The 16602-nt window shown below is 48.3% G+C and overlaps 1 protein-coding gene across 2 annotated transcripts in view; it reads left to right on the forward strand.

The window, feature by feature from the left end:
- LOC121166444 (nibrin-like) overlaps nt 1–16602 on the forward strand; it is a 178917-nt gene that overhangs the window by 58614 nt on the left and 103701 nt on the right. The window contains exons 1-3 of one of the 2 annotated variants that reach the window (XM_040995565.1): nt 11973–12009; nt 14659–14789; nt 15835–15983. In XM_040995565.1, the coding sequence (XP_040851499.1) occupies nt 11973–12009; nt 14659–14789; nt 15835–15983 (317 nt within the window). Of the gene's footprint in view, nt 1–11972; nt 12010–14658; nt 14790–15834; nt 15984–16602 lie in introns of those variants that run through there. The other variant, XM_040995566.1, reaches the window with a different exon arrangement.

Here is a 16602-nt window from a genome sequence, read left to right on the forward strand (position 1 = left end):
ATGGCTCCTCCATCACGCTCCTCCCACTGCACTTCCCCCATGATTCCCCACCTGAGGGCAGCTCACCTTGTATGCCTGACAGTCCGAAGTCCTGCCGAGTGAGGAAAATGGCATGATCGTGGTACTTGTCGTGGTCTGTGTCTGGCTTCTGCTGCAGGCAAGCCCAGTGGCAGACATTCTCCAGGCTCTGGGAAGGGTTCCTGATCTCGATGAGGCTCATGGACTGCAGGGAAAAGGGGGGTTCTGAGGAGAGGCTTGGCGTAGTCCCTCCAACTGGGGTTGTGGAGAGACATGGCCCTCTGCGCCCTGGCTAGGCCAGCTCAGGATGGGACTCCCGCTGCTCTCCATACTTCTGAATAAGGAAGGGTTTCCCAGCAGCTTCCCATGAAGTCCCTGCTGGGTTCTCAGGGAAGACACTGAGGCCAAACTCCTAAGCTGCCTCACACAGTCCCTTCACCTTCCTCCAGGTGCAGGAGGGCCTGAGTTGTATCAGACCCCTAGTCTGAGTGGGCCCTGGGCAGGATGTAGGTGCAGGGAACCAGAAGATCCAGTCAGACCTGCAAGAGGAAGGGGGCGAAGGCCTTGCCTTTCTCCCATTTGAGGGCATTTACAAGACACAAAACAAACATGGTAAAAGGAGCTATAAGTGACAGAACCATGGGCCATGTAAGGGACAGGGCTATAAGCCGGTGATCCCACAGGAACACAGAAAATGAGCCCCTGAGACGGTCCCACCCTAGCTGACTGAGGTCAGCCACAGGATTCCTCCCCAACCCCCAGGCCTGTGCACCAGCCATGCACATTGGAGCACTGGCCCACACTCTCATTCAATCCCCCACTCACTTGAGAGACAGGCAGCCAAGGCTCAGAGAAGTCGCTTGTTCCAGGGTGTACAGACAGGGAGAAACTGAACTCAAAACCAGGATGCCAGAAACCCAACTCTCGCTCTGTCCACTGTCTGAAACACTCTCTCTAAATAAAGCAAGTGGGCCTGGCCTGGTAGCTTACCAGCTAAAGTCCTCATCTTGTATGCACTAGGATACCACATGGGCACCAATTCATGTCCCGGCAGCCCCACTTCCCATCCAGCTCCCTGCTTGTGACCTGGGAAAGTAGTCAAAGACAGCCCAGGGCCTTGAGATCCTACACCCACGTGGGAGGCCAGTAAGCAGCTCTGGGCACCTGACTTTCTATCAGCTTAGCCCCGGCCATAGTGGCCCCGTGGGATGGTGAATCAGCAGATGAAAGATATCCCTCTCTGTCTCTTCTCCTTGTTGTATGTCTCACTTTCCAAAAAAACGAAAGAAATCTTTAAATAAATGTATAAATAAAGCACGTGCCAAATTGTCTCAGCAAGGGGAGGGGCTGCTTCTCTTCCACAGGTATTTTGGTTTCTGCTCTTACCGCCTGCAACCATCAGCAAAGCGGCTGCTCAGAGAGAGCGAGGCATCCCTCCCAAAGTCCTCATGTGAGTGTTCCTCCTTAAACATCTGTCCCTGCAGTAGAACTGTGCATTCCTGAGGAGATAGGCAGGCAGGTGTTCTCCTGACTGGCTTGGGTGACTATCAGCATTCATGGAATAGCACCAGAAGACCAGCTTAGGAGGCAGCAGTTAGCCTATCCTGGGGGAGGGCCAGGATTTCACTCCAGCTTCCTGCCAGGGCCACTCCAGTAGGAGCAGGTGGGTGGCTGCTGCCTCCCGTGGGGGAGCCCTGGATTGCATTCCAGCTCCTGGCTTCCAGCTCAGCCCAGCCCTGGCCATGGCTGGCATTCAAAGATGAATCAGCTTGTCTCTCTCCCTCTCAAACAAATAGTAATAGTATTGCTAAAGATAAGTTTATTTCAGTGCCAAAAAACTTTTGAGGCCCATACATAACAAAAATTTTCACAAAGTTTCTGAAAAAATATATACCATGAAAAAAACTGCAGGAATCTCATTTTTGCTACAAAATAAACTAGTTTTTAGAGAGGCAGAGACAGAAAGAGACAGACACAGGAACACAGAGTGTTCTTCCTGCGGGTTCACTCCCCAAATGGCAGGAGTGGGACCCCAGCTGGGTCTCCCACAGAGATGGCAGGGTCCCAAGCAGGGGAGCTGTGCCCTGCTAACTCCCTGGGTCCTCAATGGGAGGAAGCTGTAGCTGGGAGCCAGACGCAGGAAACGAACCTAGGTGCCCCGATACAGGTCACAGGTGTCTTAATCACTAGGCCAGATGCCTGCTCCGGAAAGGTTTTTAACTCCATTGGCTCACTCATTTATTTTAAAGCCTGCTTTTATATCAGCACAAAACACAGCCCGCCCTCCACACCTGCAATTCATCATCCTCAGATTAAGCCAGGTGCAAACTGAAAATAGTTCCATCTGTACATGATGGGGGTGGGACAGGGGAGCGAGGCAGGTAAGTCACATCTTGAAATAGGCCCCAGAGCAAGAGAGGGCCAGGCCTGCCCTGTTTCTAATATTCCTCTGGCCTCTTGTGAGAACTGGCAGCATCCCATGACAATCTACCAAATCCCTTCATGAGCCACCCCTGAGAACCCCGAAGGGCCATCACCACATCCTGAGACTCCCAACACCCAACTCTCGGGCAACAACTATATCCAAACAAGCAGCAGGATCCAGGCCAGACACTGGCAGTGCCCATGTCAGAGGGAAATTCATTCCCGGATTCCTCACCCAAGTACCTGCATGTAGCCAAGCCTGAAGCCTGCCCAGCATGCCGCTGCTGCGGGACACAGGTCAGCATCCAGACTTACACACATGGCCATGAGCAGGACCCAGGGCTCCTCACCAGGTCAGGCAAGTGGGACTGTCTCATGCAGCCATCTGCTTTCCAACAAAATGGGCCAGGGAGACAATGAGAGCTCACACATTCAAGACAAAAGCCACTGTCTGTGTAATTTAATCACAGTTGGTCCAAGCCCAGGGGTGGGGACTTGGCCAGGCCACAAGCTCCCAAAAGTAGGGTTACCAAGACTGCTTTAGAGACTTCCTGCTTCTGACAGGTCTCATTCAAGAAGTTCCTGGGATTGGCATGAAAGTACAGTGTGTTAATCCATGACTTGTAAATGTTGGCTTCCAGTAGTAGAGCTCAAGACCCAACAGCTCCACTTCTGATCCAGTTCCAAGCTAATGTATGGGGAAAGCAGTGGAAAATGGCCTGAGTACTTGGGGCCCTGGCAATCACCCACATTGGAAACTCAGATTTCTAATTGGAAATTCCAGGCCTGCATTTCGTTTTGTTTGGCCCAGCCTCAGTCACTGCAACTATTTGGGGAGGGAGCCAGCAAATTGAGGATTTCTCTCTCTCTCTGTAACTCTACCTTTCAAATCAATACACTAAATATTTTTAGAAATCTCTCTTGTGACAAGAGGTGGTTGTGAGTTCTGTTGTTATTCCTTGTAGATACGAGAGCAGAGCCATGTACTTCCTCCTTTGTGGGGACTAGGGGCCCCCAGCCAAGGGACCAGCTTTGATATCCCACTCCAAGAAAGGACAACTCTGGCTACACACTCAACATTAGGCCCAACAGGCAGGGGACACAGCCAAAGGCAGAGCCAGGCACAAGGGGATGATGCCAGCAGGCTAGGGCCAAGCAGAAGCTTCATTCATTGTGCCTGGGCTTCCTGAGAACCTGGGAAGAAGCTGCAGGCTGGATGTGAGAGGAAGGAAGCCCTATACCTGCTCAGCTGTGCTGGCAGAGCCCTGAGGAGTCCTCCCCGTGGGATAAGGAAGGGTAGCACCAGGCAGCAGTGAGGGCTGTAGCAAGCCATGGACGCTGTCAGTGTCTACCATCATTCCGTTCAGTGGTAAGTCTGTTCTGCATAGCTCAGATGAGGTCCCTGCCTCCTACATGTCTCCCAGCACCTCCTCCCTGGTGACCAAGGTCACCTCACAGGAAACTGGAGAACAAGGCCAGCAACACCCCATCAGCAAGCACAAAGGGCAGGTCAAGCCAGCCATTAACTGGGTCTATACAAACAATCCTACCTGAAGAGCAAATGTTGGCTCTGACCAAAATTTATTCTGTGGATAGAACACAGCTGGCCCTGATCCCTGGCTGTATCCTCCATCCTCCTCGAAGCTGTGTTTCAGCTGTTTGGCCCAGCCTCCCAGTGCCACAGAGTACAGGTTCCAGAAACCCCTGCAGAAACAACAATCTACAATGTTCAAGTCCCTCATTAGAAATGTTGTTTTTGCTGCCAGTGTCATGGCATAGTGGGTAAAATTACCTCCTGTGCTGTGGGATCCATATGGAAGGCGGTAAATGTCCTAGCTGCCCACCTATGTTTTAGCTTCCTGGTGATGGCACCAGGAGAACCAACAGAGGATGACCCAAGTGCTTAGGCTCCGGCACCCATGGGGAGGAAACCCAGAGAAAGCTCTTGACTTCAGCCTGGCCCAGAGCTGGCTCTTGGGGACACCTGAGGGACCAACCAGTGAAGAAAGAGCATTCTCTCTCTCTTTGGAACTCTGGTTTTCAAGAGTTGCTGAGTGGAACCCAAGCTGTGAGTAGTTCCAATGGACCAGTGATGGCGTGGCTGCATGAACTGAGGAGAAGGTGCAGGATGAGGGTGGGTGATTGGTGAGGATGGTGCTGGAGCCACAGCACCTAGGGGCCACTGTCATGGGGTCATCTTTGCTATAGAGATCCCTAGATTGGTAAGAGGCTGGCAGCTTTGCTTTGGGCAGCTCTCCCAATGTGGGTCAGGTCTGGGGGCAGGCCAGGCTGGACCAGTTCATAGCACCCACTAGGAGATGTGAGAACCAGGATGGGGAATAGGCCAGCTGAGTTGGGTCACAACATAAGTCAGTGCATATTTGTGCCAGAACTAGGGACAGGCCAGGTCAAGCCAGCCTACATGGCAGGCCACTCCAGGCTTGGCCGTAGCACCCACCACCACATGTAAGACCTCCGGTGGTGGGGGACAATCCCAGTAGAGGTACTGCAGGGGCTCCCCTGTTAGGCCAATGTACCACTGCTGAGCATGAGAGCTAGGACATGGGGCTGACCAGACTTGGCAGGGCTACAACACTTGTTGGCCTGCATTGAGCTGGGTTAGCAGGAGTCAGACTGGGTCAACTGGCTATATCCACTGGGGCATGCATGAGCCAGAGTAAGTGCAGGCTGCTCAGGCTTTGCTGCAGCATCAGTTGGCATGCTGGGAATGGGAGCAAATCCTGTGAGACTACACTACAGAACCACCTGGAAAGTGCAAGATCTGGGACTGGAAGCAGGCCTAATTGGGACACTTGGATACCCCTCTATTGGGGTACAGCTCCCACCAGTGAACATAAGAACCAGGGCTGAGGCAGGCCTTGCTGGACAGGTCGTTGCACCTATCAGCATAAGTAATGGGGGGACAGTAGTACCGGTCAAGTGAACTAGGCTGCAGCTCGCACTCATGTGTACAAAAGTCAAATGCGATGTGGGAGAGACTAGACAGTCTGCTGCACATGCTGGCAAGCACAGGAACTAGGTTTGGGGGTGGGCCTGGTTGGGTTATTAGGGGTTGCTCTGACTAGGCTACAGTTCCCACTGATTTACATGAGGGCCAAGTGTGTGGTGCACAGGGATGGGCTGGGCCACAGTATCCATTGATTTGTGTAAGAGATGGGCTGAGGACAGAACTGACTCAGAAACTGCAACCACCGGGGGGCGGGGTGGAAGCAGTGCTAAGGTGGGTGAACAACTGAGCCAGACTCCACACTGGATGACACACAAGACTCGGGTCTGGAGTAAAAACAGATAAGGTTTCTTTGGGGACTTCCTCCCCATACTCCCAGACTGGACCACTGGACTCAAAACACCAAGTACAGGGAAAAACACAGCATCTGTGGTCTGACCGCGGAATGCATGTGTTAGAACTGGGCCTCCTCACCTGCTAATGGCAGTGCAGTGGATGATATGCCTAGAAGCACATGATAGACATGACAGCTAACTGAAATCCTCAGAGGACGTCAGGTACCATGGCAGATGATGGAAGACAGAATAAATTGGACAACTCTCCTGGCCAAGCTTTGACAGCAAGTATCCGGGCAAATTGAGTCTCTAAGGTGAACTATTTCAGCCAGTGGACCTTGGAAGGATTTCCTCAACCTTGGAGCAATGAAGTCAACAACATGTCAGAAGTGTCGAAATCACTTCAGCGCACCCTTGGAACATGCTCCACATCAGGGACCCTGGGATGACATCAAGTGGCCGTCCTGCATCCCCAGGGTGCTGATGCAGTTGGGCTGCTGGAAGTGGCCCTCCTCCCTTCCTTCCCATTTGACCCAGGTACAGGAAGAAAACAAAACAAGAAAAGAAAGAAAGAAAGTGTGAGACACACACACTAAGAGAGAGACAGTGAGAGAGACAATGAGAGAAAGAAAGAAAGAAAAAAAGAAACAAACAAACACTTGGAAAAAATGGTCTCATCCACTTTCCCCTGTTCCTTTGTCCACACCACAATCAGCAGTCCACAGGGGTATACATCCTTCTCAACTATGTAAATATCAGCAAAATAAAATTAAAAGGAAAAGAACACACAGATCTAATGCATTGCTGGTGTTTTGGATGGATGAGTAAGGACTGGCAAGGATGTTGGAGGCTTAGGTGGGAGATGCATTCTCCAAAAGGTGGAAGATAATTAAGGAAGTATTATACACCAAAGCAAAAAAATCCTACTTTCATTGTAAAAATCTGAATTCTACTAGGAACATTCAACAAATATCTGAAGAAATAAAAAATTGAAATAAAACAGTAACGCTGAATGTAAATGGACTAAATTCTGAGAAACACAGATTAGATGAATCAATTTAAAAAAATTATAAAAGGACACAGTAATATGCAAAAGCCTGCCCACAAGAAACAAAATTCATCTGTAAAAATACAAAGTATAAGTGAAAGAATGCAAAACCACAATAAGACTGGCATGGGAGTCTATTGGCTAATGTCCTCGCCTTGTATGCACCAGGATCTTACATGGATGCAACTTCATATCCTTGCTACTCCACTTCCCATCCAGCTCCCTGCAGTTGAAGATAGACAATTGTGGCCACCTGGGGAATGAGCCAACAGATGGAAGATCTTTTCCCTTCTCTTTGTAAACCTGACTTTCCAATAAAAAGCAAACAAATTTTTTTTTAATTTGCTCTTTTGATTGTAAAGTCAGATATATAGAGAAGAGAAGAGAAAGAGAAGAAGATTTTCCATCCAATGATTCACTCCCCAGGTGACCACAACCACGAGTGCTGTGCACATCCAAAGCCAGGAACCAAGAACTTTCTCCAGGTCTCTTATGAGGGTGCAGGGTCCCAATGCTCTGGGCTGTACTCAACTGTTTTCCCAGGCCACCAGCAGGAAGCTGGATGATAAGTGGGGCTGCTGGGATCAGAACCAATGCCAATATGGGATCCCAGCATGTTCAAGGCAAGGACTTTACTGCCTTACCACTTCCCCTGGCCTAAAAATAAATAAATCAAAAAAAAAAAAAAAAGCAAAAAAAAAAAAAACCAAAAAAGATACTCCAGGTATATAGAAGCTGAAAAAGAGCAGGGATTAACCATGCTTATCATAAACAAAGTAAACTTTAGGACAAAAATGGTTAACGAGACCATGATCCTACACAATGATAATGAAATCAATTTAACAGACAATATAACCACTGCAAATACATATACCCCTAATGCTAGAGCACCATTTTATAAACAGAAATTTTGCAGATCTAAAAGGAGACTTAAGTTGTATTAATACCAGGTTAATTCAAACTCCACTTTCATCTATGAACAAATCAACAAGACAAAAAAGTCAACCAAGAAATAACAAACTCAATACACACAAGGACCAAGTGGAGCCTGCTCCTGTCAGCAGAGCCAGTAATTCGGACAGGGAAAGGGTCTGAGGATGAAGCACCAACAGACCAGTGATGGTGGAAGTCTCTCCAAAGCCTCCCTTTATTCCTTCTTTTATACTCTTTCCCCCAAGTCCTTTAGCCAAACAATAGCATAATGAGTCCCAGTAGTTCAGGTGCTTTTAGCCACAAGCCCATTTCCTGTTACTGCTCAGCTTAACCAGTGCTAATTAACTCCTTCCCCACAACAGACCCAACACGCTTGTACACTATCCCACCTCACACTTGTAGAATGCACATCCTTTTCATCAACACATAGAACAATAAGTAGGCCAAAAAACAATTTTCAAGAAATTAAAAAAGACTGGCTCCTGTCTTAGGTCTGGCCAGGCTCAGCTTTTACAGCCATTGGGAGAGTTAACAAGTAGATGGGATGGAAAATCTCTTCATCTTGGCCACTCTCTCTGTCACTCTTCATTTCAAATACATACAATTAATCTTTTTTTAAAAAGTCACTTGAATGAGACACAAAAGAGAAAACAATGGTTGCTACAGAAATAGAATCAGTCAGAACTATTATGAACATATACCCACAAATCAGGAAATTTGGAAGAAACTGATAAATCTACAGGAACATGTAATTTGCCTAAATTGAGTCACAAACACAGAAAACACTTGAACAAATAACTGGTAATGCAATAGCTCAGGACCAAATGCCTTCACTAATGACTTCTCCCAAACCTCCAAGAAACAGCTAATACCAGTTCTTGTCAAACTGTTTGAATTACTCCAGTAGTATTTTGATAGGCCAACAGGCTGTTGGCTGAGAAAGAACTTGATGAGAACAATCCCAGTCACAGTAGCTACAGAAATACACACAGGGGCGGGAGCAGTGAAGCAGGCTGATCCTCTGCTGCAGCACTGGCATCCTATATGGGCACTGGCTCATGTCCTGGCTGCTTCACTTCCCAACCCAGTGACTGGGAAAGCAGTGGAGAATGGCCCAAGTCCTTGGGAACCTGCACCCATGTGAGAGATGAGGAAGGCGTTCCTAGCTCCCAGCCTCACAATGGCCCAGCTCTGCCCACTGCAGACATTTGGAATGGAAACTCTATGTAACTCTGCATTTCCAAGTAAAACAATTTCTTTCAAAAATACATACAAAACACACATACATACATATACACATTGGCACAAATTTAAGGATGGAAAGAGATTTGCAATGAAAATTAAGAAAACACTGAAGAAAAATCTGAAGATACCCAACAACAAAATGAAAACAATGCGAAAGAAAGAAAGAACCAAAGAAAGAAAGGACGAAAGAAAGAAAGAAAGAGAGAAAGAGAGAAAGAAAGAAACAAAGAAACAAAGAAAGAAAGGAAGAAAGAAAGAAAGAGAGAGAATGAAAGAAAAGAAAGAAAGAAAGAAAGAAAACCCAAGTATCATCACTCTGTCCCAGGGTCTGCACTGGCAGCAAGTCTGACTCAAGAGATGAAGCCAGCAAGCAAACAGTCACTCTGATGTTGGAAGGAGGTCACTATGTTAGCCACTATGTTAAGTGCTAGCTCCCTAAATCACATTTTTTTAAAATGATGAAGTTACACAGTTGATTGGGGGTGGGAAGGATTGAGGGTTAGGGGAAAGTGGGTGAGATCATTGTTTGCAAGTTTCCTTTTCTTCCTCCTGTCTCTGGGGACAAGGGAGGAGATGAGAAGAGAAGCTGCACTCAGCCTTCCAACTGCCTCAGTACCTGGGGTGGGGAATGGCCATCCAATATCATACCAGGGTCCCAATGGGAAGCATGCTCTGAAGGTTGTGCTCAAGTGGTTTCAATAGTTTTGAAATGCTGTCAGTTTTGTTGCTTCAAGGATGAGGAAATCCATCCAAGAACCACTGACTGACACAGTCCACCTTAGAGTTTCCATTCGCCCAGATATATGCTATCAACACTTGGCTGGGCTAGTTGTACAGTTTGCTTTACCCTCCTTCCTCTGCTGTGGTAGCAGATGTCCACTGCATTCCCAGTGGACTGTCATATCCTCCATATGCATCTGGATATGCCATCCACTACGCTGCCTTAGCTATTGTGGAGGCCCACTTCTGATACTTGCACTCCACAGTCAGTCCACTGGTCCTAGGATTCAACACACAGTTGGAATTCTAAGTGCAGTGGTTCAGTTGGGTGAATCCCACAGAGACTTCATCTCTGCTGAACCCAGACCTGACTCTGTGTGTGCTTGCCAGTACAGGGTCTGGCTTAGTCTGACAACACATCAGGCTGTGCTGGGTCAGTTCTGTGTCAAGCCCATCTCTTACACAAACGAATGGATGCTTCATCCAGCCCAACACAGCCCACTACACATTTGATCCTCAAACATACCAGCAGGAACTGTAGGCTAGTCAGAGTGACCCCCCAAAATCACCATCAGTGTACTTCTCACTATGTGCAGCAGACTGGTCCTGTCTGACACCATCCCATTCAGCTCTTGTATACATCAAAGGGCCTTTTAGCCTAGTTCAACCCAACGAACACCATTATCCAGCCACACTCATTCCAGTAGATGCCACTGCTTGGCCAGACAGTCCCACCTGCAGCCCTGCTTCCCATGGTTACCTGTGGGAGTCACAGCTCATTAGAGAGGAGCCCACAGTTTCCCTACTGGGAGATCTTGCACTTTCCTGGTGGTTCTGCAGTCTAGCTTGACAGCAGTTGCCCCTAGTCCCAGCATTTGCCAGCCCTGATGCTGTGGCAAAGCCCGGGCAGCCTGCACTTCTTCTGGCTCATGCATGCACAGTGTTTATAGTCACTTAGTCTTGCTGCCTTTCCCAGCTCACATGCAGCCCTATGGGTATTGGTCTGGCCTGGTCTGCCCTCAGTCCCAGTTCTCACTCCAACTGCTGCCACCCTATCACGCTAACCCACCTCTCCCTGGTCTCACATGTACTGGTGGGTGCAGCAGCCTGATATGGCATGCCCTGCTTCACCTTGGCATTTGTCAGCTGATACTGCAGCCTGGCCTGGCATGTTTTGTGCCTAATTCCAGCTCATGCTGTTGGGAACTGCAGCCTAGCCTAGCCTAGCCAGCCCTCAGTCACAATCCTAAATGTGAACTGGCTGCTGTTACAGCCTGACTAGGCCTGTCCTGCACCCTGTCCTGGTTCTCAGCTTTGCCAGTGGGTGCCAAGAATGGGTCCAGCCTGGCCTACCGCCATATCTGAGCCACAGGTATACTGGTGGGTACTGTAATCGGGCTTGGGCTGGGCTGCTCCCTGCCCTGGTTCTTGTGCTTACCTGCAGGGACTGTGTCCTGACGGAGGTGTTCCCCAAGCTCCTCTATCAGGTCTCCTCCGAATTCTTTCATAAAAACAGAAATTGCACCATCACACGTGTGTTCTCAAGTAGTCGGAGGGTTCCTGGCTTGAAGAAAAGATGAGACTTGCAGTTAGATGACGATACATTAGGAGACCTTAAACCAACTTGAAACAGGAAAAAATTGACATAGTGGCAGACTACCCATACTATATGTATGATTAGAGAAAAGCATAATACGCAACAGAGAAGTAAGGATAAGTTGACTTGAATTTGAAAAAGAAAATCTCAAGGAGTTACTTTGGGATGAAACCATCATCCTCACTGCTAACACTCTCCTCAGAGATCCACACAAATGAATCATTGCAACTAAGGAAATCCAAATGCATGGAGTATCCTAATGCATCAATGAAAAACGTCCTCAGGTGAGACGAATTTAAACAACAACAAAAAATCTTTCAAAAGCAGCTGGAAGATGGCCCCAGTGCTTGGGCCCATACCCCCCTTAAGGCAGACCCTGATGAAGTTCCTGACTTGGGCCTGGTCCAGCCCTGATCTTTGAGCCATTCGGGAATAACAGGGCAGATGAAAGATTTGTCTGTCTCTCCTGCTCTCTCTGCAATTCTTGCCAACAAGTACCTGGTGAACTTGTAGACAGCGCTGTTCCTGGCTCCCCAGCAGGTGGCGGCCCCGCGCCCTGGCCGCACGCCCGCTGCATCCCGCCGGCAGCACAGAGGCTCGCGCGGCCCGGGAGCGCGCTCGCCCCGCAGCTCGGGCGGCTGGCAGGCGGGCTGGCGCCGGTCGCGTCGGCCGGCAGCAGGGCCCATGTGGAAGCTCCTCCCGGCCGCGGGCTCAGCCCGAGGTAAGGACAGAGAGGGACAGAGGGCCCGGGTTCGGAGGAGCGCCAACGCGGGGAAGGAAGTCGGGGAGGGTCGCTTCCGGTCCGGTCCCCTTACCTTCCGGCGCACGGCGGAACGGGAAGGAAACCGGGGATCGGGCACGCGCGTGGTGGTCCCGGCTGCGCCGTGGCGGGGAAGGCCGGCTGTCCTCGGCCCCGGGGTTGGGCGGGTGGACGCCCGGCCCTGTCCCGCGCTGTGCAGTGGCCGTGGGACCCCGGCGCTGTGCAGTGGGCATGGGCGGTGGGGCGGCTGGCCCTTCGCTGAGCCCTGGCTGAGGTGGCTGAGGAGAAACAGGTGCACGGAGAAGCTTTCTGTTGTTTCAGACGCGTTTCCTTGCTGTCAGCAAGAGGGGACAGCCCAGACGTTTTCTTTTTGAAAGAGACACCAGAATTTTGCATCTCCGAGTTCACTGGCCTAGATGTGTCCAACACTGGGGCTGGTCAGGCCCAAGCCAGGAACCCCGGGATGCAAGGGCCTCAGTTGCTGTCTGTCAGAGTGCGCCTTGGCGGTGCTGGGCTGGACCCCCTGCACAAACCTGGGATGCTGGTGTCCCAGGGGAGCTGCAGCAAAAGCCAGGCTACTTCACCCCGCCCCTTTCCTGTGTGTCTGCACTTCTCTAGTGGAAGTTGCTAGTTGCCTGCCTGCTGTTTGTGGTCCTTATTGGCTGATAAAAGAAAGGGTAAGCCGGGAAAGCCATGATTGCCTGTGTGCTCAGGGTGTTCAATTGTGAGGCAGTGTTGACTGGCTATGTAAGGAGGATTAAAAAAAAAAGATTTCTTAATTTCACTTGAATGAGAGCAGGAAAGACAGAGAAGTCCTCAATTCTCGGGATGGCCTCCATGGCCAGAGCTGGACCAGTGCATAGCTGGCAGCTAGAAGCTTGTCTCATTTGCCCTACAATGTGGATACACGGGTGCAGGAAACTTGGGTCATGCTCCACTGCTTTCCCAGCCAGAAGCAGGGAGCTGGATGGGAAGTGGAGCAGCTTGGGGTTGAACCAGTGCCCACATGCGATGCCAGCACTGCAAACTGAAAATTAATATGATCTGGCCCCTGAAGGACTTTTGTAAACACCAATACAGGCATTCCTATGAACTTGGACCAGTGCAAGGCCAGACCATAGAGATTTCAGTTTGTCTCGTGGCTCTCAGGGTTCCTGTGGATGTGTGGAAAGCAGACAGATCTGAGACAAATTGAGTTTGGCACAGCATACCTGAGGAAAGGCTTCATGAATCAAGGTGTGGCCCGAGCCAGTGGAGGTTGAGAGAGCAGTACCCAATGAGACCATCCAGGTCCTCTGAGGTCTTGGCCACACCTTCAGGTGGGTGGCACCAGCATTGCCCACCCATTTCTTAACTAATCAAGAGATCACCAATGGGGAACATCTCACCTGTAGGTTCCCCGCCCAACAAGGAGGGGTCAAGGAAGGCTTAAAACCCCTAGACCCTTTCTCAAACCTTTGGTGTCTCTCTCTCCCTCCTCTTTCGAGAGCACCCCACCTCCCGGCTTCTCTTCCGGAGGTGCTTCCCCTTCCTTCCTTCCCTGCTCCCTGGTCCCTTCGCAAATAAACTTTTCTGTTTGCAACAGATTCCCGGCTTTTTATTTCTATACTAAGCTGAGGAAAGAACCCACCGGGCATTTCTGGTAACACCCAACAGTCCAGCAGACGGTAGGAGGTGACTTCCAGAAACAGCGGGATTGGTTAGTTGCAGCTCACTGTTGGCCTGGTCTGAGTGTGCAGTGAGAAGGCATTTGCCCTCAGGACCTGGTCTGAGTAGGTGACAGGCTGAGACTTAGCCATCTGTTACAGGGATAGCACTGCTCAGGGCAGGCATTTGGCACTGTGTAGCAGGGCTAGCCTGGGAGTCCTGTTCAGCCTGTCTCCAGCTGTTGGCTAAAGTGCACCCTTGGCCACAGCTCAGAGTTGAATTACTGCCACCTGTGGACAGACCAAGTTTGAGTCCTGGGCTCAGATACCCTGGATATTTGGGCAGTGAGTCAGAACGTGTATCCCTGTCCCCCAAATAAGTAAAGTAAAAATTTACAAACAAAGAATAGGGGCTGGTGTGATGGCTCAACTGGCTAATCCTCTACTGTTAGCACTGGCATCCCATATGGGCACTGGTCCTTATCCCAGCAGCTCCACTGCCCATCCAGCGCCCTGCTTGTGGCCTGAAAAAGCAGTCCAGAACGACCCAAAGCCTTGGGACCCTGCACTCAATATGAGAGACCTGGAAGAAGCTCCTGTCTCCTGGTCTCAGATCGGCACAGCTCTGGTATTGTGGCCATTTGGGGAGTGAACTAATGGATGGAAGCTCCAGTCAAGTTCATATTGGGACTTTACTTGGGATTTCAGTAAATGTATACTTTGGGAAAGCAATTCCTTTCACTGTTGTTATTCCTTGAGAGAAATGGTATGCCCTTGCATTAATGTAGGTGATCTTTTGATATTCCTCAATAAGGGTTTAATAGAAAATGGGGGTTTAATTTATGTAAAACTGATTAACATTGAAATAGCAAACTAAAATATTTTCTTGGCATATCATGAATTTTATCCTATATAATGTACACATTTATGTATGTGTGTTTGTGTCTCATTTTATTCCTCTTAGAACCATACAGACTTTTGACTGGCACTGAGTACATCGTTGGAAGGAAAAACTGTGCTATTCTAATTGAAGATGATCAGTCAATCAGTCGAAATCATGCAGTGTTAACTGCTAATTTTGCTGTGACCAACTTGGTATGTTCCTGATTGTATTTTGCTAGCTTGCCGTGAGAGTTGAAATCAGTATATTGCCTTGATGTGAGAGAGAGAGCTGTTTGAGCATTTTATGCTTTTGTTTCAGTGACTTAGAAACTTGGAGAAAGTAGGTTGTATTTGTATTTGTTTACTTAACAACATTGACTGTTCCCTGGTGAGAGTTATTGGGCTTAGCTGTGATACATTCCTGATGCTCGCTCTTAAAGAGAGTATGTGACTGATGGACACAAAGTCTGGGTGTGTAAAGGGAGGCTCCACAGTGGGAATGACAGTTTTCCCGGGGAAGACAACTGTTGCTTCTGATCCACAGCTCTTTTGAATGGCTTGGAAGGTATTTGTTAGCTTTCACCAGAACCACGGGTGATGAGAGTGATAAAAATATGTGAATAAATACGTTCAAAATCATCGTGGTAGGAACAAGAAAGTGAAAGTAAGCAGTTAGTTTGAACAAATGTGACAAATGCACAAGTGATGGATTAGTTTACTGGCATTTAGGTTTTGTGTCTATTTGTGTTGTAGAAAAGCATTATTATAGAAGTTGCAATAGAAAAAATAAAATTATTACCAAAAATCAGAACCTCTAGGCTTTATGCCTTGTTTTTACTCGCCCAGTGTTTACCATGTGCTTTTGATAATGTAAACAAAGCAAAACGAAAACGTAGGACTGAAGCTGTCATGTTATGCATGAAGCAAACTGCTGCCAATCATAAAATTCTCAAGTGTGTGAAATGGAAGGGTTGGGAAAGTCCCAACTGATTTACAGAAATAAAGAAAAATGTGTGTTCCAAGAGTTATAATTCTGAAATTCAGAGATTTTCTTGAAGGGAGATATTTATGTTAATTGCTAATTAGTCCTTTGAAGGCAGCCAGAACAGTAGCTGTCATTCCCTGTGGTGGCAGGATATCCAGCTGTTTATTATTTTACCCTTTTCAAAAGTTATCAAATGTCTCCTGTGAATCATCTCCCCCTGGATTGTATGTACTTGAGCTGTAAAAGACTTGTAATTACTTCTCTAATTTTCAGAGTCAAACTGATGAAATCCCTGTATTGACAATCAAAGATAATTCTAAATATGGTACCTTTGTTAATGAGGCAAAAATGCAAAATCACCTTCCCCAAACTTTGAAGACAGGGGATAGAGTCACCTTTGGAGTGTTTGAAAGTAAATTCAGGTATGGATTTGTTTATTTAATTTTTGTTGTTAAAGATTTACTTTTACATGAAAGGCAGATGAACAGAGAGAAGGAGAGACTGCCTTTACTAGTTCACTTCCAAGTTGCCACAACAGCCAGAGGTGGGCCAATCTGAAGCCAGGAACCAGGAGCCTCTTCTGAGTCTCCGACATGGCTTAGGAGTCCCACAACTTTGGGCTTTCCTTGACTGCCTTCTCAGGCCACAAGCAGGGAGCTGGATCCACATTTGGGAAGCTGGGGTATGAACTGTTGCCCATATGGAATCCTGGTGGAAGCTTAGTGTACCAAACCAGTGGCACTGGCCCCACACTTTTTAAATTAGATTAAAGTGGACAATTTTATCTCACAACAATTGAATTTTAAAGCAAAGATAAGGATTATAAGATGAAGTATAATTGACTTCCCGTTTAGTACAGTAGTGAACTCTGTGTGGTTGGTATATTTTGTGGATCACAGGTGGGGGGTGACAGGTGGGTAAAAGTTTGTGTTAGTCCCTGTGAGTTGTGATAGGAGCCTCGTTTGTTTGATGCTTCATAAGTTAAAATGTAATGTTGATGTTGGCCATGTCTTTTTCTTCTTTGGGAACACAAGATTTAGG

The sequence above is a fragment of the Ochotona curzoniae genome, unplaced genomic scaffold (genome assembly GCF_017591425.1).
Source record: "Ochotona curzoniae isolate NIBS_2020 unplaced genomic scaffold, NIBS_Ocur_1.0 patch14, whole genome shotgun sequence".
Taxonomy (NCBI): Eukaryota; Metazoa; Chordata; class Mammalia; order Lagomorpha; family Ochotonidae; genus Ochotona; species Ochotona curzoniae.